At 44.4% G+C, this 20,771-nt stretch overlaps 1 protein-coding gene across 1 annotated transcript in view; it reads right to left on the bottom strand.

The window, feature by feature from the left end:
- Window positions 1-20,771, bottom strand: part of IL17RD (interleukin 17 receptor D) — a gene marked incomplete at both ends in the record, with an annotated part of 58,696 nt that overhangs the window by 14,297 nt on the left and 23,628 nt on the right. Inside the window, 2 exons of the mRNA XM_084247678.1 lie at window positions 340-465; window positions 4,969-5,026. Coding sequence (XP_084103804.1) covers window positions 340-465; window positions 4,969-5,026 — 184 coding nt within the window. The remainder of the gene's footprint in view (window positions 1-339; window positions 466-4,968; window positions 5,027-20,771) is intronic.

Raw genomic sequence — 20,771 nt, 5'->3', positions numbered from 1 at the left:
GTGGAACCCATCTCCAGCCTAGAGGGTCACCTGTCCCTCCACTACTGCTGAGAATCAGAGGCCAAATTCTCAGTGCTGTTTATCACTCACATGCTGTTATTTTCCAAACCCAAATCTCTCTCAGTAACAGCCATGGGAACATAAGATGAGCCACAGGACACAGCACCCAGCAGTGTCAAGTCTAGCAGCAAGGCAGGAGGTGTGTCTATGTCCAAGGGAGCCTAAGGTGCACACACATCAAGGCCTGCGTGGGCCCCTGGAAGCCAAACACCTGCTTGGACCTTGCACTAGACAACGCCCACCCAGACCACCATGTGGACTCCATTTGTAGACACTTACCGAGGACCCCTGGGGACCAAAGAATGGTTACTGCTACTTGGTCGTGGCATGCATACTGACTGATGGTGATGTTCTGGGCATCAGCAATCACGTGCTTTCCCACTGGGTTCAAGTAAGTGGTGCAGTCTAGAGAGTTGGGAGAATGGGAAGAGCTGAATTTAAATTTTTATTTTTTATTTTGAAGGTCATCTTCTCAAATTACACAAAGTACACTTAGAGCTAGCCAAAACACATTCTGTTTAAAGACATGTAACATCAAAGGCTGACTAGGAAGCTGTAAGATGTTGCTGTGATTTATTTATAGCACCAGCGCCCATGGCTCCAGTTAAATACAGGTCCCTGTTAGGAGGATCATATAGTCTGGAGACTGTGTGTGTGAGTGTGTCTGGCATTAACTTTTTTACTACTATAACATTTTACCTAAATCAATCATTACTTACATCAATTCAGTATTCACCATGAGAGAGTGATTTGAAACAAAACAAAGCTATAAATAACCTGGAGATGGTTGGTTTGTTTTTATTTTTATTTATTTATGTATTTTTTAAGATTTCCATATATGCATACAAGAACTGGGACACAGGCCAGAGTTTTGGGGGGTGAGAGGATTCACCAGAGACAAGAGTGGGGAACAGAACAAGCAGATAGACTGAAATACACTGCTGAGGGGAGCAGCGGGCAAGTCAGGAGATGTCTGCTGCACCAAGCGGGTCACCTCCCTGGCTGGGGATTGAACCTGTGCTGTAGCAGCTGCGGTGAGCATAGGTTGCGTCTTAACCCCTTGAGCCACCAAGGAGGCCCCAGTTGGTTTGTTTTTGGAAGAAAGCTAGAGGGCACAGCGCCTATGGGAAAGGAACTAATAAGAGGATGTGAGCTGGAGGGGAATAATTTTCACACTAAGACTGTTAAACAATTCACTTAGAGTGCCTGCAAAAGGTACTAACCATCTTAGTGATAAAGCAAAGCACCTATACAGTTAACTGGCATCTCAAAGGTAAAATTTTTGTTCCCAAACACCATATGCTAACAAAGAGCCCCACATGGCTCAAGAAAAGATAACCACACCACTGCTTCTTAGATTTCGTCTTAAGACAGTGCTCACTGCCACCTGTCACTGCAGCCACTGCAGCCACAACTATGTGCGCACCTGTGCCACCTGGTTCTGCTAAATACACCTTCAGAGGTCACAAGATCCTTCAAAAGTGCCAGGAGCATCCAGACATGCCTGGCAGACACCACCTCATAGTTCTCATGGTGTTTCATGTCCATATCATTCTCATTGATCAAACTTAAAACCTTTTTAGCAAGTGCTACACAAGATCTTCAGTTCCTTCAAACATCCAAACCTGCCGTGACTGCTCCGAAGTCAGTTCCTCTTTGAGGGGAAGGATTCAGGAGTTTGTCCTAAGAAGTTCAGTAAATCAGGCCTCCCCTGGTAGTGCAGCGGTTGAGAGCTGGGCTGCGAAGCTGCCCGCAGCCTCCGCAGAGCCGGTTCAATCCCAGGTCACCAGCGAGGGTGCCACATGGTGCGCAGACCTCTCCTGCCCCACCCGTTTCTCCCCTCACAGTGTATTTCAGCAGTCTGCCTGTTCTGCTCCCTGCTCTGGTGAATTCTCTCACCCTCCTGCGCTTCTGACTGTACCCAGTGCTTGTATAAAAAATAAATAAATCTTTTAAAAAAAGACAAACAGAAGTTCCGTAAATCTGTGACATTCCTCCCCATGTAAGTTACATTTTCCATTTTTATGACTAAGAATATCCGTTGGATATTTGAAAATCACCCAAAAATGTAAGAAAAATGTGCGTTACCCATAACCTTCCACCCTATAGAGGTAACTTTATTAACATCTAATGGCTATCTTTCCAAGTCTTTAACACATATATAATATTCCCTTCAAAATCAATTAAAGGACAGCACACATGGATTATAAAATGCACCCCCCCCCCTTCATACTGCTTTGTGTCTAACCATGTTAGGCACGCTCCTTACTATAAACTCCATCTGCTTCAAAAATAGCTACCTCTACATTTCAACATTACTTCTTTCAAAAAAGATGTTAATAATTAATAAAACCAAATTCTACTTCTGATGAGAAGCCACTCTCAAAGCATTCAACATGTGTTCTCCAGGTAGAGAACAGAAATTCAGAATTGGAAGGGAAAAAAATTCTTTTTAACATCTGGTTTAACACCCACACCGTACAAATGAGGAACACTGCTGCTCGAGAGACAGGCTGGGGGCTTAGGATTCTAAAGCTGCCCGGTCCACGTCCAGGGCCAGGACAGAGTGGCTCTAACCATTCTGTCCTCGCCACAGCTCATTATTACTAACATGGTTCTGAAGTCAAGGTGTTCGGATGGCTAAAGTCTTGGTGGAGAGCAATGTCTTCCCAATACAAAAACAGACAAGAGCTCACCATGTCTATAACGCTAGAACATTTTCATGCATTGAGGTCTATAATGAGAGAAACTTTTGACTTAAACAGCTTTAGGAAAAGATGGAAGAGCAAATCATACTTTTTTCCCTTTGTTCAGAATGCCAGACTGAGCACTCTCTGGGTTTCTGTAAATGTAATTATGCAAATATAAATTCTAAGAAATCTTGAAAATGTATTACAACCTACTCAGGCATTATCCCTCAGAGCCTGAAAGAGAAATGAGACATGCGAGATGTGAAAGGAAACCAGGAAACCTATGAAATTTGGTTTTGAGTTAAAGACAAGACATTGATTTTTCTTTGCAACATTAAATGAGGAAAGAAAAAAAAATAAGACTGTACAGTCTGGTATGTTGGTGAAAACTTAGTAATTGGTTCTTAGCTATTTCTAATAGGCCCAGTGACCAATCAACTGAGCAATAACAGAAAGTTCCATGTGGAAGAGGAGTAAAGTATCTTTTTCAATGGAAAACAATGAATAAGTTTTTACAAAGCCTGGATCCAATTATTAGCGACTCTAAAGTTTTGGATTCTGGTTACAAAAAAATTACGCCCAAATGACATTTTGCCAAAATGCAACTGAGCTTCAGATGTCTCAGGAGTCAATGCGAGTTGTGAATTAAATTCTAATTAAATGTTGAAGAAACAGAAAGAAAATAATGGGTATCAACATGTGAGCCAAATATTTAGTCCCATGAAGAAAACTAAGACACTTTTAAGTTTTACAGGTATAGATCCCTTTTCAGAAAATTAAATTAGAGATGCAAATACTTGTTTGCAGCTGACTGGAAAATTCTGAACTCTTGGAAGTAATATAAGATCAGCCAGGACCAAGAGCACATATTAGAAATTAACTTTCTAAAAAAAAAAAAAAAAAAAAAAAAAAAAAAGAAATTAACTTTCTAACTCAAATAAAGATCCCTTACACATGTCTCTACTTAGCTGAACCAAGTATCATGGACCTGCAAATCGTTCATTAGCATTACTGCATTTAGCCAGAACATGCACAGACAACTAACAAAATGTCTGAGTGTCACAATGTAAGCCCTCAATGGTTAACTAGAAATACCCAACTGTGAATCTAACACACATATTTGTATGTTAAAATTGTTAGATTGTACATATGACCTCAAATACCCTGCTTTAGCAGTTGTCATTCCAGAGACCTCAATGTGACCTATGCTCTTGGATTTGTAACCCTCTGCAGAAGATGAATTCAATGTCAGGAGTCACTATGAGTCCTGCCTCCTCTTGTCAACATTTTTACTTACAAATTATGCCTCATAAGGCTCAAATGATCACAGTTCAGTTTAGCCAGAAGAAGTTACACCTCCTTAAGACAAAAGGCCAAAAAAGCACTCGTATTTCAACTGTAGCTGAAATAACTTCTAATATTAACACCTATCAATTAATGAATGCACACCACAGAGTAGGCCATCAAGTTGAGCAGTCACAACCATCACCTCACTAAAGTCTCCAAATGATTCTGAGAAAGAAATTAATCTTTATTTTCTATAATGAGAAAACTGACACTGGGAAAAATTAAGCCCTCTTCCATGTTCCGACAACTGATAGGTGAAGGTTGGGGCTAAAACCCAGGCCTAAGTCAGGATAGCTAACTAGAGACCTTTAGGCCAATCTGGGACACAAATTCACATGGCCTACTTTGTGTGCCTGAAAACTTGAAACTAAATGCCAATATTAAAAAATGCAAATCTCCTACTTTCTTGGAAATCTCCTCTGGCTATGCTCAGGGAACTCCTCGAAACCACAATGAGCTGGAACAGGGAAGCCAGCATTCCCTTCTGAGCAGACATGGGCTCTCCAGTGTGCCACAGTCCCCACCACTCCCTAGCACCCCGCACATGAGTAGCTTGGCTGATCTGTTCACTGCTAGGCTCTATGGGCATCTGCATTTGCCCATAAGGAAATGACTAGGCCCTGGGGAAATCAAAGGAGGTCTCTACACAGAACATCTCTGAATACTATGGCGGACACTTGACCTGTTCATACTCCCTGTCCATATTTGAATGGCTTAATTGAGATTAAGCCACTTTAGCTCTGTAGACAAAACTGAGGAGGTTCTGAAAATTCCACCTTCAGGACCTGCAGTGGCCCTGACTACGCATGACTGTTGTAGGTTTTGAACCACTAAAGGGCTCCATTCTTTGGCGGTCAGGCCAGTTACTTACTGTCATATCTGAAGGTGATGTTGTGCAGCCCGCTGTTTCTGCTGGCCGACCCCACTCCCTATGGGAAAACAAGAGAACACGATGAGGAGTGAAGCCAATTTGCTTTTCCAGCACACATCCCCATGCAGTAAAAACACACACATGACTGCAGAGACCCAGGGTCATGCCAGTCACTGAGCAACATCTATTGCTCTTTCCACGCCGCTATGTTCTCACCCACCACCCCGACACTCCACTTCCCCTCTGCTGCCAAACTCCCTCGAGCCCAGGAGATTCCTAACTGCCAGGCCATGGGAATCATGAGTACCCACTTCCCTTAAGACAAAAGGAGCAGGCTGTTCTGTGTTTGGGGGTTAAATAATAATTCATTAACAGTAAAATTGGGAGAGAGACCACAGCTGCCAGCTGGAGCACTTCCAGTTGGATCTGCTTTGAGGGCTGATTGGTTGTAAAACTCGCCTACCAGACACTCTTATCCAAAAGTACTATTAAGCCACGACAGATAGGCAATTCCTCAAGTCCAAGGAAACAGGTTTCTCCTTCCAAGACCAGGAATGAGTGTGGGAATAAGCCGTTACTTTTAATGAGAAAATTCCTCACTGCATCCGTACCTATGCTTGGAATATATAGGGTGGGTCATAAAAGATAGAGGAAAAAAAACTTTTAAAAGTCTAACGCGAAGTCGTGGTGATGTGGCTGTTAGCCATCTGCACTCTTAATAACAGGGATAACAACTCCACCAGACTTCCCACTTTAATTACAGCATCCACAAAGGGAGCCCCAGAATCCTCCCACTAACCCACCTTTTCCTAACCCACTACTTATCCAGCATGGGAACTAATTGCTACAGATCTACTGACTCTTACTTCACTGTTTCTGTAATAATCTGCAAATGTGCCAGTCAGTATTAATTGCAGAATTCTCCAAAATATGTCAATTCTGAAATGCTAAATGATGGGAAAATATTCTAACCACACAGCTAAAGTTTCCACTCAACAAGAGGGATGGTGGGGAAAACCATATGCTGCAGGCCTGGTATTTAATGGGTAATTGTTACACTGAGACACAATGTTGCAGAACACTTCTGATGGGGCCCACTGTCTCCCCCCACAACCCAGCATATCCATATGCTACAGGCATGTTCACACTGCTTATTCTGGAGCCAGGCACGCCCACTGAAACTGGATCCTTGAGCTCAGATAAACACAGACCTTAGAAAAGCACAGCTGTGCAGAAAAGTACACACACACACATACACACACACACACACACCATTCTAATTAAAGTGAGGAATGAGCAGTAACAGGACATCTAAATCAACATGGTACACTAGCCCATGATCTACTGAGACTCCCCTTCTTCAGGGTTTCCTCCTTTCAGTCTCCCTTTCCCACATACACAAGATTCCAGAATGTTGCTATATTATTAAAATCCTCTTAAATTATTAAAAGCCTTCTTAAATCCTTAGGGATGAGGCCACAGTCTGTGCAACTGGAGGATGCCCAGCTTCTAGATGGCCAAGACCATAATAACACAAGCAGACATGAGACCAGGAGGAGACAGTGCAATGTCCCCACAAACCCACAGTCCAAGACATCTGCACCGTATACTCTCCTCCCCTACAAACCTCCAGGACATAAAACCGGGCCTCCCTGGTGGCACAAGGGGTTAAGTCTCAGCACTATGAAGCTATGAGGAGCCACTGCAGCACAAGTTCGATCCCTGGCCAGGGAGGTGACCCACATGGCGCAGCAGACCTCTCCTGTCTCGCCCACAGCTCCCCTCTGTAGTGTATTTCAGTAGATCTGCCTGTTCTGTTATCCACTCTGTCTCTGTTGAATCCTCTTACCCCTGCACCTCTGGCCTACACCCCAGTTCTTATATGCATAAGTAAATAAATCCTTGGGGGGAAAAAATGCACCATCTATTATGAGCCAGATGTTACATTAGTAATGGTGATGAGTAGATGAGTAAAACAGCCACTATCCTTGCCCTCAGGCAGGAAGCAGCATGAAGCTCCTTCTTTCAATGAATAGGGACTGGTTACAAGGATCACACCCTGGGCATACAGACCAATCTCAGATCATACCCTGGCCTTCCAAGAACCTTCAGTGTATAAGGCCAGGAAAAGTCTATGTAGGCAGAGTTAAAGAGCCAGCCATAAATAAGAATACAGTGTATTAAATGCATCAAGGCAGTACCTCAGTAAGGATGAACCATGGGCAGGGATAACACATGAACCTTACAAGAGTTAAGGATAATTAGCAGAGTGAAGAGGAAAGGGAAGTGTCATGAAGGGAAACAGAGGTGCAATTTAGAGTCCAAGACAAAGACCTTCCTCCTTCCATTCTCCAGCTGGTGACCAAAGGCAAATCAAGTCTAAGCTGTTTGAAAAAAATATCCCTCATGATTCTCACCTTGGAAGGGCACTTGAGAAAGATCCTGTGAAGCCATATAAAGGAAGCACTTTCCAAAAAGGAAACATTCTGAGACATGTTAAGATTGTGGACCAATCACCTTACTAGCATGACTTTGACAACTTATTATTTTGTTCTTACTTCGCTTACATTTCTATTGTAACATGTTTTCTAGCAGGTATTTCTTGGATACTTACAATGCACAATGCGTTGTGGAAAGGAAGTCAAGGCAGTGAGATGTGCTATATTCTGCATGCAAGAACCTAAATCCCTCTAATTAATCCCTACTTCTGCTGATGTAGATGCAAAGTGGGAATTCTAATTCCACAGAAAATCCAACACCAAGATTTTGTGGCCATCAACGCCTGACAATAGGAGTTAGAATTGAAAGACACCATCGCCAGGACCATCTCTTGTGTGTGTTGTAAAAACCTTTCACTCTGGAAGGGGCGGAAGCCCCCCAGAGTCATGGTGTGCCCAGGCCAGTTCACAGAGCACTGTTTTCTCTATACTTTCTGGCAGAATAACCTTGCCCCAGTCCCCTAAACATGTCCACATCATTACCCCCATGAATGCATTACTTTGTAAAGCAAAAGGAGCTATGTAGATGTGAAACGTTTTAAGAATTCTGAGATGAGGAATTATTCTGAATTATCTGGGTAGCCCAATGTAATCACAGGGTCCTTATAAGAGGACAGGAAGGTCAGAGTTAAGAGGGGATATGACAATGTAAGCAGAAAGCAGAGAAAGAGAGAGACAGACATTGCTTTAATTGATTTATGCTACTGGTTTTGAAGATGGAGGAAGGCAGAACTAGAGTCAAGAAATACAGGTGGCTTTTAGATGGTGAAAAAGGCAAGGAATGGACTCTCCCCTAGAACCTCCAAAAGGAGCCAGCCCTTGCCAACATCTTGATTTTAGCCCGTAGGACTAGTTTTGGAATTCTGACTTTATGATTACAAACGCATACTGTTTTAAGACACTAGGTTTGTGGCTAAGTTGTTAGAGCATCAATTAAAAGCTGATGCACTCTTAGATCAATTCAGTTGCAATATGATGAAATGTTTCTCGGTGTCACATACATGACACATGCTGCCACCCTCCCACTGCCACACCCAAGGCACACCAGTCATTTGTCCCTGGACTTTCCCACACCAACCTCTGGCAGCCCAGAACACTGACCCATCAAAGATAATGCATGAGATTTTTCCATCCTGGATACAGGCTTCCATGAGCAAGTCTGGGGGCTCATCTGGAGTTGAAATTAACAGGATGGGATTTGAAGTTGAGCAGATGTGTGTTCAAATCCCCCACTTTCCAACTGGATGTGACCTTGGGCAAATTTCTAAACTTTTCTGAACCTCATTTCCTTGGGCTATATATAAAATATTTGAATACAATCTCCTGCAAACAAATGGTGTAAGGACTTTGTGAGATGTCATATATCAAGTGCAGCATCTGACATGTAATGAAAAGGTTACTTCATACTCAGAAGAGTAAAATTTCTGAGAAATCTCCTGCTTTAATAAACAAGATCAGAGTTATGCTAAAAAGGGGAGATGCAGGGCCTCCCTGGTGGCACAGCGGTTGAGCGCTGGCTTGCGAAGCTGCCCGTGGCCTCTGCGGCGCCGGTTCGATCCCCGGCTTCTCCCTGGCCACCGGAGGAGGGTCCCACATGGCGCGCAGACCTCTCCTGCCGCCTGCTGCTCCCCTCAGCAGTGTACTTGTACTTCGGTCCTTATGCCTGCTCTGCTCCCCGCTCTGGCTCTGGTGAATTCTCTCACCCTCCCGCGCTTCTGACTGTATCCAGTGCTTGTATGTATAAATAAATAAATAAATAAATAAATAAATAAATAAATCTTTAAAAAAAAATTTAAAAAAATAAAAAGGGGAGATGCAGAAAGGCAGCAAACAAGCCAATTTCCTGAGGGGTCCTTGGGGATCTGTGCAATGTGAAGGCATGGACTTCCCTGAGCAACAGTTCAAATCCAGCTCCAAAATATCTCAACTGCCATTTTGCAAAAAAGTGCATCTTGAAAAGAGCTGATCACAGCTGATCACAGCACCCCCTCTGCCACTTGAAGGCAGCTACAGTAAGGCATAAAGAAGACTATCTTTAAATCAATGAAGGAACTTTCAAAAAGCTGGCAATGTTTTAGTGCTCAGCACAAGGTAGCAAGGAGGCATTAACCAGCACATCATGGAACATGTCCTACTGATGGTCAGGTGGGAACCAGGCGGCTCAATGACTCCAGCTCTGATATGTGCTCTGATTGAGCTGGATGGGGGGACAATGACAGAATAATGGCCAACGTAACCGCCCCCTCAAATGCTTGCCCTCCCGAGCTGGACCTGACAAAATTTTCTGCCTGAATGAATGAATAAGCCAGGTAGCATATAAAGTGAGTCCAGAGGACCTGACTTGGCATGACTAGGTGACTTAGAAACAGTGTCCACACTAAAAGAAGACAGATAAGGCAACTTACAAATCTGGTCTTCAGGAAACAATTCCAAGTTGTAGCTACTACACTCATTTTAACATTTAATGAGCTGATAACTAAGAATACTTGTTTGCTGCCCATTATTTAAAAACTATAAATGCCAATGCTGTGGCCTCAGGGTGTCACAGTCTTAGTTAATTAGCCACCCCCATTTGCTGCACTAACAGGCGGTGTTTAATTTGTTTCACTGTGAGGTAAGAAGCAAGCCCCAGGTGCCTGGAGTTCTGCTATGGTGAGCAGGGCCGGAAGCAGAGAATGGGAGCATAATGGAGAAAACATCTTTTACTCAGGAAGAGGAGTGGGGGGGGGGGAGAGAGAAGGGAAGAATAACCTTTAAGTGTGTTAAAGGAATAAAATTCAAAGGCCAAAACCTACACCATGCTCCACCCATATGGCAAAGAAGCAAAGGCCTGACACAAAGACACCACGGGGCAGGACCCACACAGAGCTACCACATCAGCCAGAGCAGGCCAGAGGGGACATCAGACAGCCAATTTCCTGAGGGGTCCTTGGGGATCTGAGCCACATGAAGGCACCAACTTTCCAGAGCAACAGTTCCAATCCAGCTCTAAAACATCTTAACTGCCACTTTGGAAAAATGCATTTTGAGAAAAACTGATCACAGCTGATCACAGCATCCCCTCTGCCACTGGAAGGCGGGCCTACAGTAAGGCATAAACAAGACTGTCTTCAAATCAGTGATGGAAATTTCAGGAAGCTGGCAATGTTTTAGAGAACTGAATTTGGGTGAAAATTTATTTATTTTTTTTTAATAGAGGCATGTTTTATTTATTTATTTGTTTGTTTTGTTTATGCATGCACTGGGTACAGTCAGAAGCACTGGAGGGTGAGAGAACTCACCAGAGCCAGAGCGGGGAGCAGAGCAGGCAGAAGGACCGAAGTGCACTGCTGAGGGGAGCAGCGGGCGGCAGGAGAGGTCTGCGCGCCATGTGGGACCCTCCTCCGGTGGCCGGGGAGCAGCCGGGGATCAAACCGGCACTGTAGAGGCCGCGGGCAGCTTCACAACCCAGCGCTCAACCTCTGTGCCACCGGGGAGGCCCTGGGTGAAAATTAAAATAGGAGCATTCATCTGAGAGGATGGGTTTTTTTCAAGGTGAAACGAATATACAGTGCCAACCATATATTCTATTTTTCCACAGCCTTTCCTTCATCTTGGGTTGCCACTGTGTCAGTGAGGCTGCAATGATAGCAGACAGCTCCGTGAGGCTTAAAATGGACAACAGGACTGATGTCTTGCCTGTGACTAGTGGACAAGGTGAGGGCACGAGGCAGAGAATGGAGTCGATTTACCCCTTGCAGGCTTAGATGGTTTCATAAACAAAGGCAGATACCTCTTTCTTCAGTTCAAATCTTTAACTTTAAAAAAGAAGTCTGCAAAGGCAGAGGAGCCCCAGGTGATGTAAGCCAAGGAAAATGCTGGCAAACCCAAAACACAAGGAAAATAAATCAGAAAGCCAGCTTGGGCCTGGATCTATTCAAGATATTTGCTCTACATTCCCAGAAGCTGTTCTCTTTCACTCTCCATCTACATGCAACCTTCTTCAGAAATCAAAGGTGCCAGCCAGCTGTCTGATTTGGGGAGGTGAGGTCTTGGATGTCGAATGGGGAACACACAAGCTCTGGGGGAGTGCCGGTGGGTTCCCACCAGCAATTACCATGTCGGCCCAAAAAGACCCAGAGATCTTAAGCTAATTAGAGAGATTTGCTAGGAGGTAGGAAATCACTACTCCAAAGCATCGCCTGTGCACCAGACCAAAGCCGTAATCATGATTCATCTCTGACATGTTGCTAATCAGCACACACATGTTCCTAATTTCACGCTCCCCAAAGGAGAGCTGAAGGGACAATTGTTTGAGCTCTAACATGGAGTCGACCCATGCCAAGTTACCATGTGTCCTGCTTATCAAACTGAAAGCTCTAGTTTTCATATAAGCTTCTTTTCACTATCAACTGCTGTCCCAACCCAACCCTCATCCCCAAGGATATCCATTCACTAAAGATAAGGACATGTTACAGCATTTATGAGTTCCTCGGACAGCAACTTTTGTTTTTAATAGAAATATAACTGATATGTAACACTGTGTGTAACTCAAAGGTATACAACACTTTGATTCAATATATTTATACGCTGCAATATGATAGCAACCTCCTAAACAGTGGTGGCCTAAATGGAATTTAATATATTTTAAAATGTCCTTCTCTGCTCCAGACTTCGTGATTTCCTTATTGCTCTGCCACTGGAACATGCACGTGCAGTTAAACCCCAGACAGAGCAAAACACACACACACAGAGTTGACTTTTCCCCTTGTGTTTAAAAACAAAACAAAACAAAGCCCTGCAGCCTCCCTAGTTTTCCCAAAGCAAAAGACCAAGAACTTTTTCCAATTAGTTTATTAAGGTTCTGGGCTGCGTGCTCTCCTGTGGCTGATACTCACAAATAGACAGGATTGTTCCATTTTTCCAATTCTCAAAACATTAAAGGCAAGCTATAAAACATGCCTCTGAATGGAGAGCCAGACCTTTCCCCTCCCTACACACACCACTCCCATCCACTCAAATGAGAACCGCATGTTAGAGAACTGGCATCTTTAAGGTAACAGTCAACCCATCTGCAGTTTTAAAAGCACACAGACAACTTGCAGACACAGATTAACTGGTTTTCTGTAAATACTGGGTATGAAGAGGAAGCAAACAACCAACTAAACACCCACCCAGCAAATCAGCTACTGGCTGGCTCTTGCTGAACTGTTAAAGGTGGTTACAAAGATTTCATTCCAGAAGCCCTAGAAAGTACCTCTGTGAGAGGGCAAAATAGTGATTAGACAAGAAGAAAACTTAAAGCTATAAACATGATTGTTATGCCTAAGCTCAGAGGAAATGTTCGGATCAAAACAAAACTACTAATAAAAAGCCTTAGGACCACACAGCGAGTGTGCACTGAATTGTGCCGACTTCAAATACCGTTTCCAAGGCCTGGGGATGGAGTCTCCAAATACTATATCACATCTGGAATTCTGCTTTTACAGCACAAATGCCTGCAGATGTGGGGGATTGTGATGTTGCCATGGAGACCGGGCCTTCTCCCGCCAGGCAGGTCCCCAGCACACCCCACACATGTGCCTCCTTCAAGGTGGATTTCACATATTGGAAATTATGGAAGAATATGCCCTTTTAGGTTTTAGTGCTAATCGAAACATCACAGGCTATGCTAAGAAAGCAAGGTGACTTCTTCTGTCAGCCTATTATTTCTGCCCACATGGTGGTCTTGGACAGAAAAACCTCCTTAAAATAACATAGGGAAGTAGCAAGTCAACATTAGACCTCTTTTCAAAAGTTATTTGTGGCTTTCCCCTATTCCTCTAGAAGGGAAAAGGGCTTCAAGCATCCTTTCTAAGAGCTCCTGTTCGTTGGCTGCAAAAACCCAACTGAGTTGACCTGTGTTCGCTCTTGTCTCCCACTACCTGCAGGAGGGACAGGACACAGCCTCCCAGGTCACTTCAGATTATTGCAAAGGAGCCACAATTGCCATCCAGGCAGACAAGCCACAGCAAGGGCCCTTCACTTTGTTGATGATTTTGTCATTGTGAAAGGGAAAGGGTTTCTGGAACCTAAAGGAGAATCCTGAGAGAAATATTCTGTACCCAATTTCCCACAGAAACATCTCTTACACAGTTTGAAGGTATTCCCAAAGTTCTCAGAGGCCAAGGAAGACTTCACAGGCCCAGGTCCAAAGCCATGGCTGCTCAGTCATTAGGAATCCAGACTCTACTTAGAAATGAGTGGGTGTATCTCAGCCTCCCTATTCCTGTACGATTCAATGTCTTCACCTGATCCCTGAAAGTGCCAGTTAGGATATACACTCCATAATGTAAATCCCCCACCCCCTGGCTGTTGGCAAGGTGCCCCCCAGCCCTGGCAGTCCTCATCCCAGTGCAGTTCTACCTCCCTAGAAGTCCAATGTCCTCAACAGTGGTTAAGACCCTTATCCGGGCCTCCCTGGTGGTGCAAGGGTTAAGACACAACCTATGAGGCTGTCCACGGCCACTGCAACACGAGTTCAATTCCAGGCCGGCCAGGGAGCAACCCACATGGCACAGCAGACCTCTCCTGACTCACCTGCTGCTCCCCTCAGCAGTGTACTTTGGTCAATCTGCCTGTTCTGTTCCCCACTCTGTCTCTGGTGAATCCTCTCACCACACCACACCACACCCCCATTGCATCTCTGGCCTGTACCCCGGCCCGTGTATGCATAAATAAATAAATATTTTTTTAAAAAAGACCCTTATCTCTCTTTCCTCAAGAACATTATCCTTTCATTTTTAACTAGAACATTCTAAGCCAAAGAAACAGTTAACATCTTCCCCTTCCCCTCAATGTATAGCTGCCTTTTTGCAAAGTATGGCATTTCCCAGAAGATTCCTGGGAAAAGGAGGGAATCCAGTGGCCTAGAGGTAATGAACAGTTACTAAGTCCCCTGGGCAGATGGGTGGGGGGGTGGAGAGAGGGGCGGTGGTCAATGTGACCTACTGATTGAATCATTTCCATTTAGGTTCTTGGATACCACATCCCAAATCTACCCTTTTCCCCCACTACCCCCTTCCCAATGCAGCCAGGGTTTGTAAATGTGCAGGAGCCTGCTTCTAGTCACACCAAAAAAGGGAGGAAAAAAAGGCACCAGGAAGTCAGCAGTGCTGGCTCCAGGTGTTAACACTTAGCGCATCCTGCCCAGCCCCCTCCAGCTTGAGGCTGGCGGCCTGGGAGCCGGACACAGCAATTAAAGGCCCTTTCCGAGCTGGAAGCCTTTGTCCCCTCACTAACATCATTAGTGTCTGACTTCCTGTGCACAACGGGGCCTCCCGGGGAGGGGGGCAATCCCCGGCTGACCGGGGCAGGGCATTAGACTTCCTTTGTCAAAGACCCTCAAATGTTAACAAGCATGTGAACAAGCTTCTCCTCCCTACCCCCTCCCGCCTCCCCCGCACCCCTCCACTTGCCCACGCCTCCAGTCTACCAAACACTGGGGGGTAATTCTCAACTGGCTTGGTTCTCCCTGGGACTTGTAGGAGTCTGAGTACTTGAAGGCAAAATCAAGTCTCCTAGAGCCAGTCCCCTAGCAGCATGCCACTCCCATTGACCCAGTGGCCCTGTCATAGAGGCTGTCATTTGTCCTGCATCCACTAGGGTTAAATGTACAAAGGTGAAGTTGCTGAAAGAAAGTCCAGGCTGTGCAACACCCAGCCCAGTGCCCCTGTGAAGAGAGGTGCATTGCAGCATGCTCATGGCCAGAGCAGGATGGTTTCTAGATGCAAGAATGTGCTGAAGATTTAAGTAATAGCTGTGAGACCTTCCAACACTGATCAGACCTGAAGATGGGAGGTGGGAGAGGGTATGTGAGTTGCTTTATAGCTGCAATCCTAGTGTCACTATCAGCAACACTATCACCACCGGGTCCAAATCACTAATATTCTTTCATTTACTCCTCCTACCACCCAAAAGAAGGTCTCAATTTTTTATTGGGGACACAGATGTCTTTGAGATTTTGGTGAGCGAGCATGGCAATGTGCATGCACTCAAGTTTGCAGCCAGTATTTCAGGAAACTTCTGGACCCCTGAAATCCAACCAGGCCTGTCACCTGCCTGCCTTATCAATAGTTTGATAGAGTAATGTCAGATCTGTAGGAGGACACCAAGAATGGTTAATGACCCAAGGGGAATTTTGGCAACTAAAAGCAAAATTTAAAGGGAGAGGGAAGTGGTTGGAAGAAAGATGTCAGTTTTTAACACGAGAACTCTGGATTAATGCCTTAAGGTAATCCTTCATAGGCAGTATTTGTTACAATGCAGTCACTGAACACTTGTCCAAGATATTGGTACTTTACAAAGTAGCAACATAAAAAGCAATGATTTCTGTTTTTACAACAAACGAGGCCATTAAGAGAGATGCTTCTATCACTTTTAAGATCACAGGTGACAGTAGTCAGTCAAGTTTCACTGAGACAAGTTAAAAAATATACTTGATGTGGCTAATATCTTTCCCTGATATTCATGGGGAGAAACAAGCTCATAACATCCAGAAGATGGATAGAACAGCTGATTTTCCCACTCAGCTGCCTTTGCAGGCTGGTGTTTGTGGTCAACACACAAAATTGGGTTAGGTTTTGGATATATTTTAAAATATTTGCTCAAGAGCCACTAAGGACAATAATCTAAAACTACCAATTTTCCAAAATGAAGAATCTGTGGCTTTGACTTCTACTGCAGACAAACCTAAACTCATTCAAGCTTCATAAATAAAATGTTGATAGACAGCAGAAAAAGGACAGCATTGCCTCCATAATGCCTAGTCCCCCCACAAGTTTTGATGAACCTTACAAGTTTCAAAGGGTAAATCATTTCACTATGGGCTTTGCCTTTTACCTTCTGCCAAACTAGTTTTAAAATCACAGGCACTAGGAAGGATATATTCAAACTCTCGTGATCCCTGCAACTTTACTTCTCCCCATTTCTTGGATGGAAGCCAGCAGTCTGCCCTGAAACTATAAGCAATAAATCTAGAAGACTCTCTTCCCTAATTTCCCAATGATACCACATGGAATTCCCATTAAAGTAAATGCATGCAAACACACACACAAAATGACATACTAATTAAATCATTGTGTGATTTAGTCCAGGAAATAATTGTGTTTGCCAAGAAGTATTCTGTATTCAGTTTTGTTTTAATTTCCCTGAACAGCTGAAATGTCATTCTGAGAAGGAGGGCAAAGAATGATGTAAAAACGAAGTATCAATGTCTTGGTGAATTTCAGATTTCGTTAAATATTCCTTGTGGGTGAAGGAGCAGTGTGGCATTCTGAGAAATTAGTCTCCCTGTCTCCTTCTTAAAGGGCTGGCATGGACTGGTACAGAGAGGCAAACTCGCAAGCAAATTCACATGAAGCAGACAGGGCAAACGGACAGCAGGTAGGAGCACACCTCCCCCTGATGAAGTGGCCCTAGTGGCGAGTCCTACTCCTCTCCCTTGTGGCCTGAGGCAAGCAAATGGCACCCTTGAGCAGGAAGAAACCAGTAAGTCTCCTTCTCTTCAGTAGGCTTCCCAGGAGGAATGTTTACAATAGCAAAACAACAGGGTGAAAATAACATTTTGTCATGAAATTAAGGAGAAACAGACTTATCACAAAAAAGATTAAAAGCAGTGATAAAATGTTTTTAAAAGGTAGGAGAGGCCTAAAAGTTCTGGCTAAAATGACTTTAAACTAAGGAAGAGGCGCTAGGTCATTGTGAGGCCAAGTTGTCTGGCCAGCAGCCCTGCTTTTGTGGAACACAGAGCCTGGTACATTCCCAGGAGTGCTGAGGAGGGAAAGCCCAGACAAGCAGCTGGCCCCAGACACCGGGGCTGAGGGGTAGGAGGCTGGGCAGAGGCCATGTCCGTCCACTATTTACTCCACTGCCCATAAGGGGTGGATCTTCAGTGATCCTCAAGTAGATTCCTTAAAACTGGAGTTTCAAGTTTCTAGGAAAATTGTAGGCTTTTCTTTTGAAGGGGGCTTTATTATTTTTATAAATATAACAAATTGAAAAAAAGAAAAATAAAGTACAGAAAAGAATATGATCATCCTCCCTGGTCAGCTATACTGTATTATATACTTCAAAATTGCTATACAGATCTTAAGGTTCCCACCACACACACACACACACACACACACACACAAATTATGTGAAGTGATAGAGGTGTTACGATAAGACAGTGGTTATCATATTGTGATATGTTAAGTGTATAGTCTCAACATGCTTATACCTTAAAGGTACACAACATTATGTGACAATTATATCTGAATTAAAAAAAGACAATAAGGAAATTCTCCCCAAATCTCCTCTCTCCATCCCACTAAAGATTCTTCATGGCTATTTCTATTGCATGAAGCACACTGTGATTTGGCATAATTTAGATCTTAACATACAGAACATCTGCTGTGCTCTCTCTCCACCAGCTATTAGTAAGTGTAGTTCATTTCGGGAGAGCCATGTGGAACCAATGGGAGAAATAACAAAAAGAATACTAACAGGGTGAGAACTAGGATTACTGGGCCAACTTCTTTGTAAAGGCCCAGCCAGCTCTAACTATCCATCATTTCCTACAAAAGAAAGCAGTATTATTAAAAAGAGTAAAGCAGGCACTTTCACCTGTTCTAAAGCTGGCTGCATCCATGGAAAGGGCAGCCCAGGGAGATGTGAGGGAGAAGGCTGATCGGCGCGCAGTGCGCGTGTGCTGATGCTTCTGTAGATTGCCCGCTGATGTGGTGATCCTGCGTGCTGTTCTTTAGGACAACCAAATCACTATCTATCTATCTATATATATATATATATATATATATTTTAAAGATTTTATTTATTTATTTATTTATACAAGCACTGGGTACAGTCAGAAGCGCGGGAGGGTGAGAGAATTCACCAGAGCCAGAGCGGGGAGCAGAGCAGGCAGAAGGACAGAAGTACACTGCTGAGGGGAGCAGCGGGCGGCAGGAGAGGTCTGCACGCCATGTGGGACCCTCCTCCAGTGGCCGGGGAGCAGCCTGGGATCCAACCGACGCCGCAGAGGCTGCGGGCAGCCTCGCAACCCAGCGCTCAACTGCTGCGCCACCGGGGAGGCCCATCTATATATTTTTTAAATTGCACCAGTATAGGGGATTTTGTGATTAGTTGACTGGTCTCGTTGTACATAACAGAACTGTGTAAAATTAAGAGGGAAACTATGGCATGTCCAGAAAAAGCTGGGCGCGTCCTGCCTGTAATCACATTACAGCCGGTAGAAGCTAGTGGCTTCAGCACTGAGGCAGGCAGCTGGAAGGACACCAGTGCAGAGCAAGTGAAGGAGAGAAAACAACTTGCTAATGAAAATGCTAACTTTCATTTTGTGATTAGAATCACAACATGGGCAAGGAGAAAGAAAGCTCTCTGCCTGAAAAACTTAGCCCGCTCTAAAAGCAATATTTATCTGTACTCTGAGGTTCCCTCCTCTTGTTTATTCATGAAAAACCCTTAGTGAATGCTACAGAATTCATCAACAGATGTCTCAAGGGCTAGAAGCAGATTTTACACTGGAAGGCGATTTTGAGAAATTGAGAATAAGGCTCCTTCAGAAGGTTATGATTCATTTTGGAAAACAAAGCTAAAAGACATGACATTAGAATTTATAATGAAATGTGAGTTATGCGATTAAGTTCTCAGTGTAACTGGATTTCAGAGGAGGAGCTGAACAGGAGATTTCCCAGAGAAGTATCTTCAAAGCAGAGGCAGATCTTGAGAGGACCACAGTAGGGGGGTGGGGCAGGGCAGGGGCAGGAGAAGAATGACCATTTCAAATAGATGCAGACACTTGAGCACATGGAAGCAACCACACTGCCCCAAAGGTCGGTATTCAATAAATGGCTGCTACTGCAGTGGATGAGGCAAAACCTTCACAGCTTCCAGGAACCCTGGTGTGAATGACTAGCACCCTTACATGTTAAACACTTCCATAGGGTCTGAAAGGGTGGGCACCATCAGGTGGGGATGGGCGCATGGGCTTGATGCCACACATGGCACATCTGGGAGTCAGGCAAGACCTGAATGTGATGTGAAGCCAAGCCTAGATGTGGCAAACAGGAGCTCAGGGAAGGGTATCTGATGAAGGCCAAGGGGACAATGGACTAAGCATGGGTGGAGAAGAAAGAAGCAATAAAACAGCAGCAATAAACCCTGGTGACACAGGCGGTTGAGCACAGCACTGTGAAGCTGTCCACAGCCTCTGCAGCGCCGGTTCGATCCCCGCCGGCCACAGAGATGCCCACATGGCGAGGCAGACCTCTCCCCGTCAGCAGTCAGTCTGGTGAGTCCTCTCACCCTCCTGTGCATCTGGTCTGTACCTCGGTTCTTAGATAAATAAATCTTTAAAAAAAAAAAAAAAGCAGCTTCAAAAGATGAACCAAAAGGACCAGAGTTCAATCAAGGTATGAGTCAGACCCAAGGACATGCAGATTAGAGGTGACACCAGCATAACAGAAAGGATGGGAAGTGTGGCCTCATTATACATATCCCCTTATTTTCAAGATGGGCCAGATTCCCTGCCTCTAATACAGATGGAAGTCACCAGAAGGTAAGGAAGCTGTAGTCACTATCCATTTCACCTCTCATCTTCCCTACCTGACCAAAAAGAGGTCACTAAGTTTTGCACTGGTGTCAAGGAGTCTCCATTGGCACCCCTCTAGGATTAGAGGGCCACTCCACTGATTTTCCTACCTACTTTTGGGGTTAATACCAGTGTGGTCTGGTGCTCTCAGACACAGCTCACTAAAAACTAAAGAAGATGGAAAATAGGGGGGCCTTCCTGGTAGCGTAGGCATTAAGTCTCAGCATTATCGCTGCCTGAGTTCCATCCCCGCCAGGGAGCTAACCCATATATGGCACAGCAGACTTCTCCTGTCTCGGCCGCTGCTCCCCTCAGCAGTGTCTTTCAGTAGTTCCGCCTGTTCTGTTCCCCATTCTGTCTCTGGTGAATCCTCTCACACCCTGCCCCCGCACTTTTGGCATATACCCCAGTTCTTCTACGCAAAATAAAATTTTGAAAAGTTTATAAAAATTTTAAAAATTGAATTAAAAAAGACGGAAAATAAAGGCCCTCTGTCAGCTTTTACCAAACTCTACAAAATTTCTAAAGAGCAGAATCACTTAATAAAACCTTTAAAAAGCAGACACTGGCACAAAAAGACAATGTAAAGCTCCTTTTATACCAGGTACCTAGAGTACTCAAGTTCACAGAAGGGAAGTGGAGTGAGGCCTTGGCCGGGGCAGTTTAAGGAGGACAGGGGTTACCTTTCAACCGCACAA

Source organism: Talpa europaea (genome assembly GCF_964194135.1).
Source record: "Talpa europaea genome assembly, chromosome: 11".
Taxonomy (NCBI): Eukaryota; Metazoa; Chordata; class Mammalia; order Eulipotyphla; family Talpidae; genus Talpa; species Talpa europaea.
The sequence above is the reverse complement of the archived record's forward strand: the minus strand, read 5'-3'. Positions and strand labels throughout refer to the sequence as shown.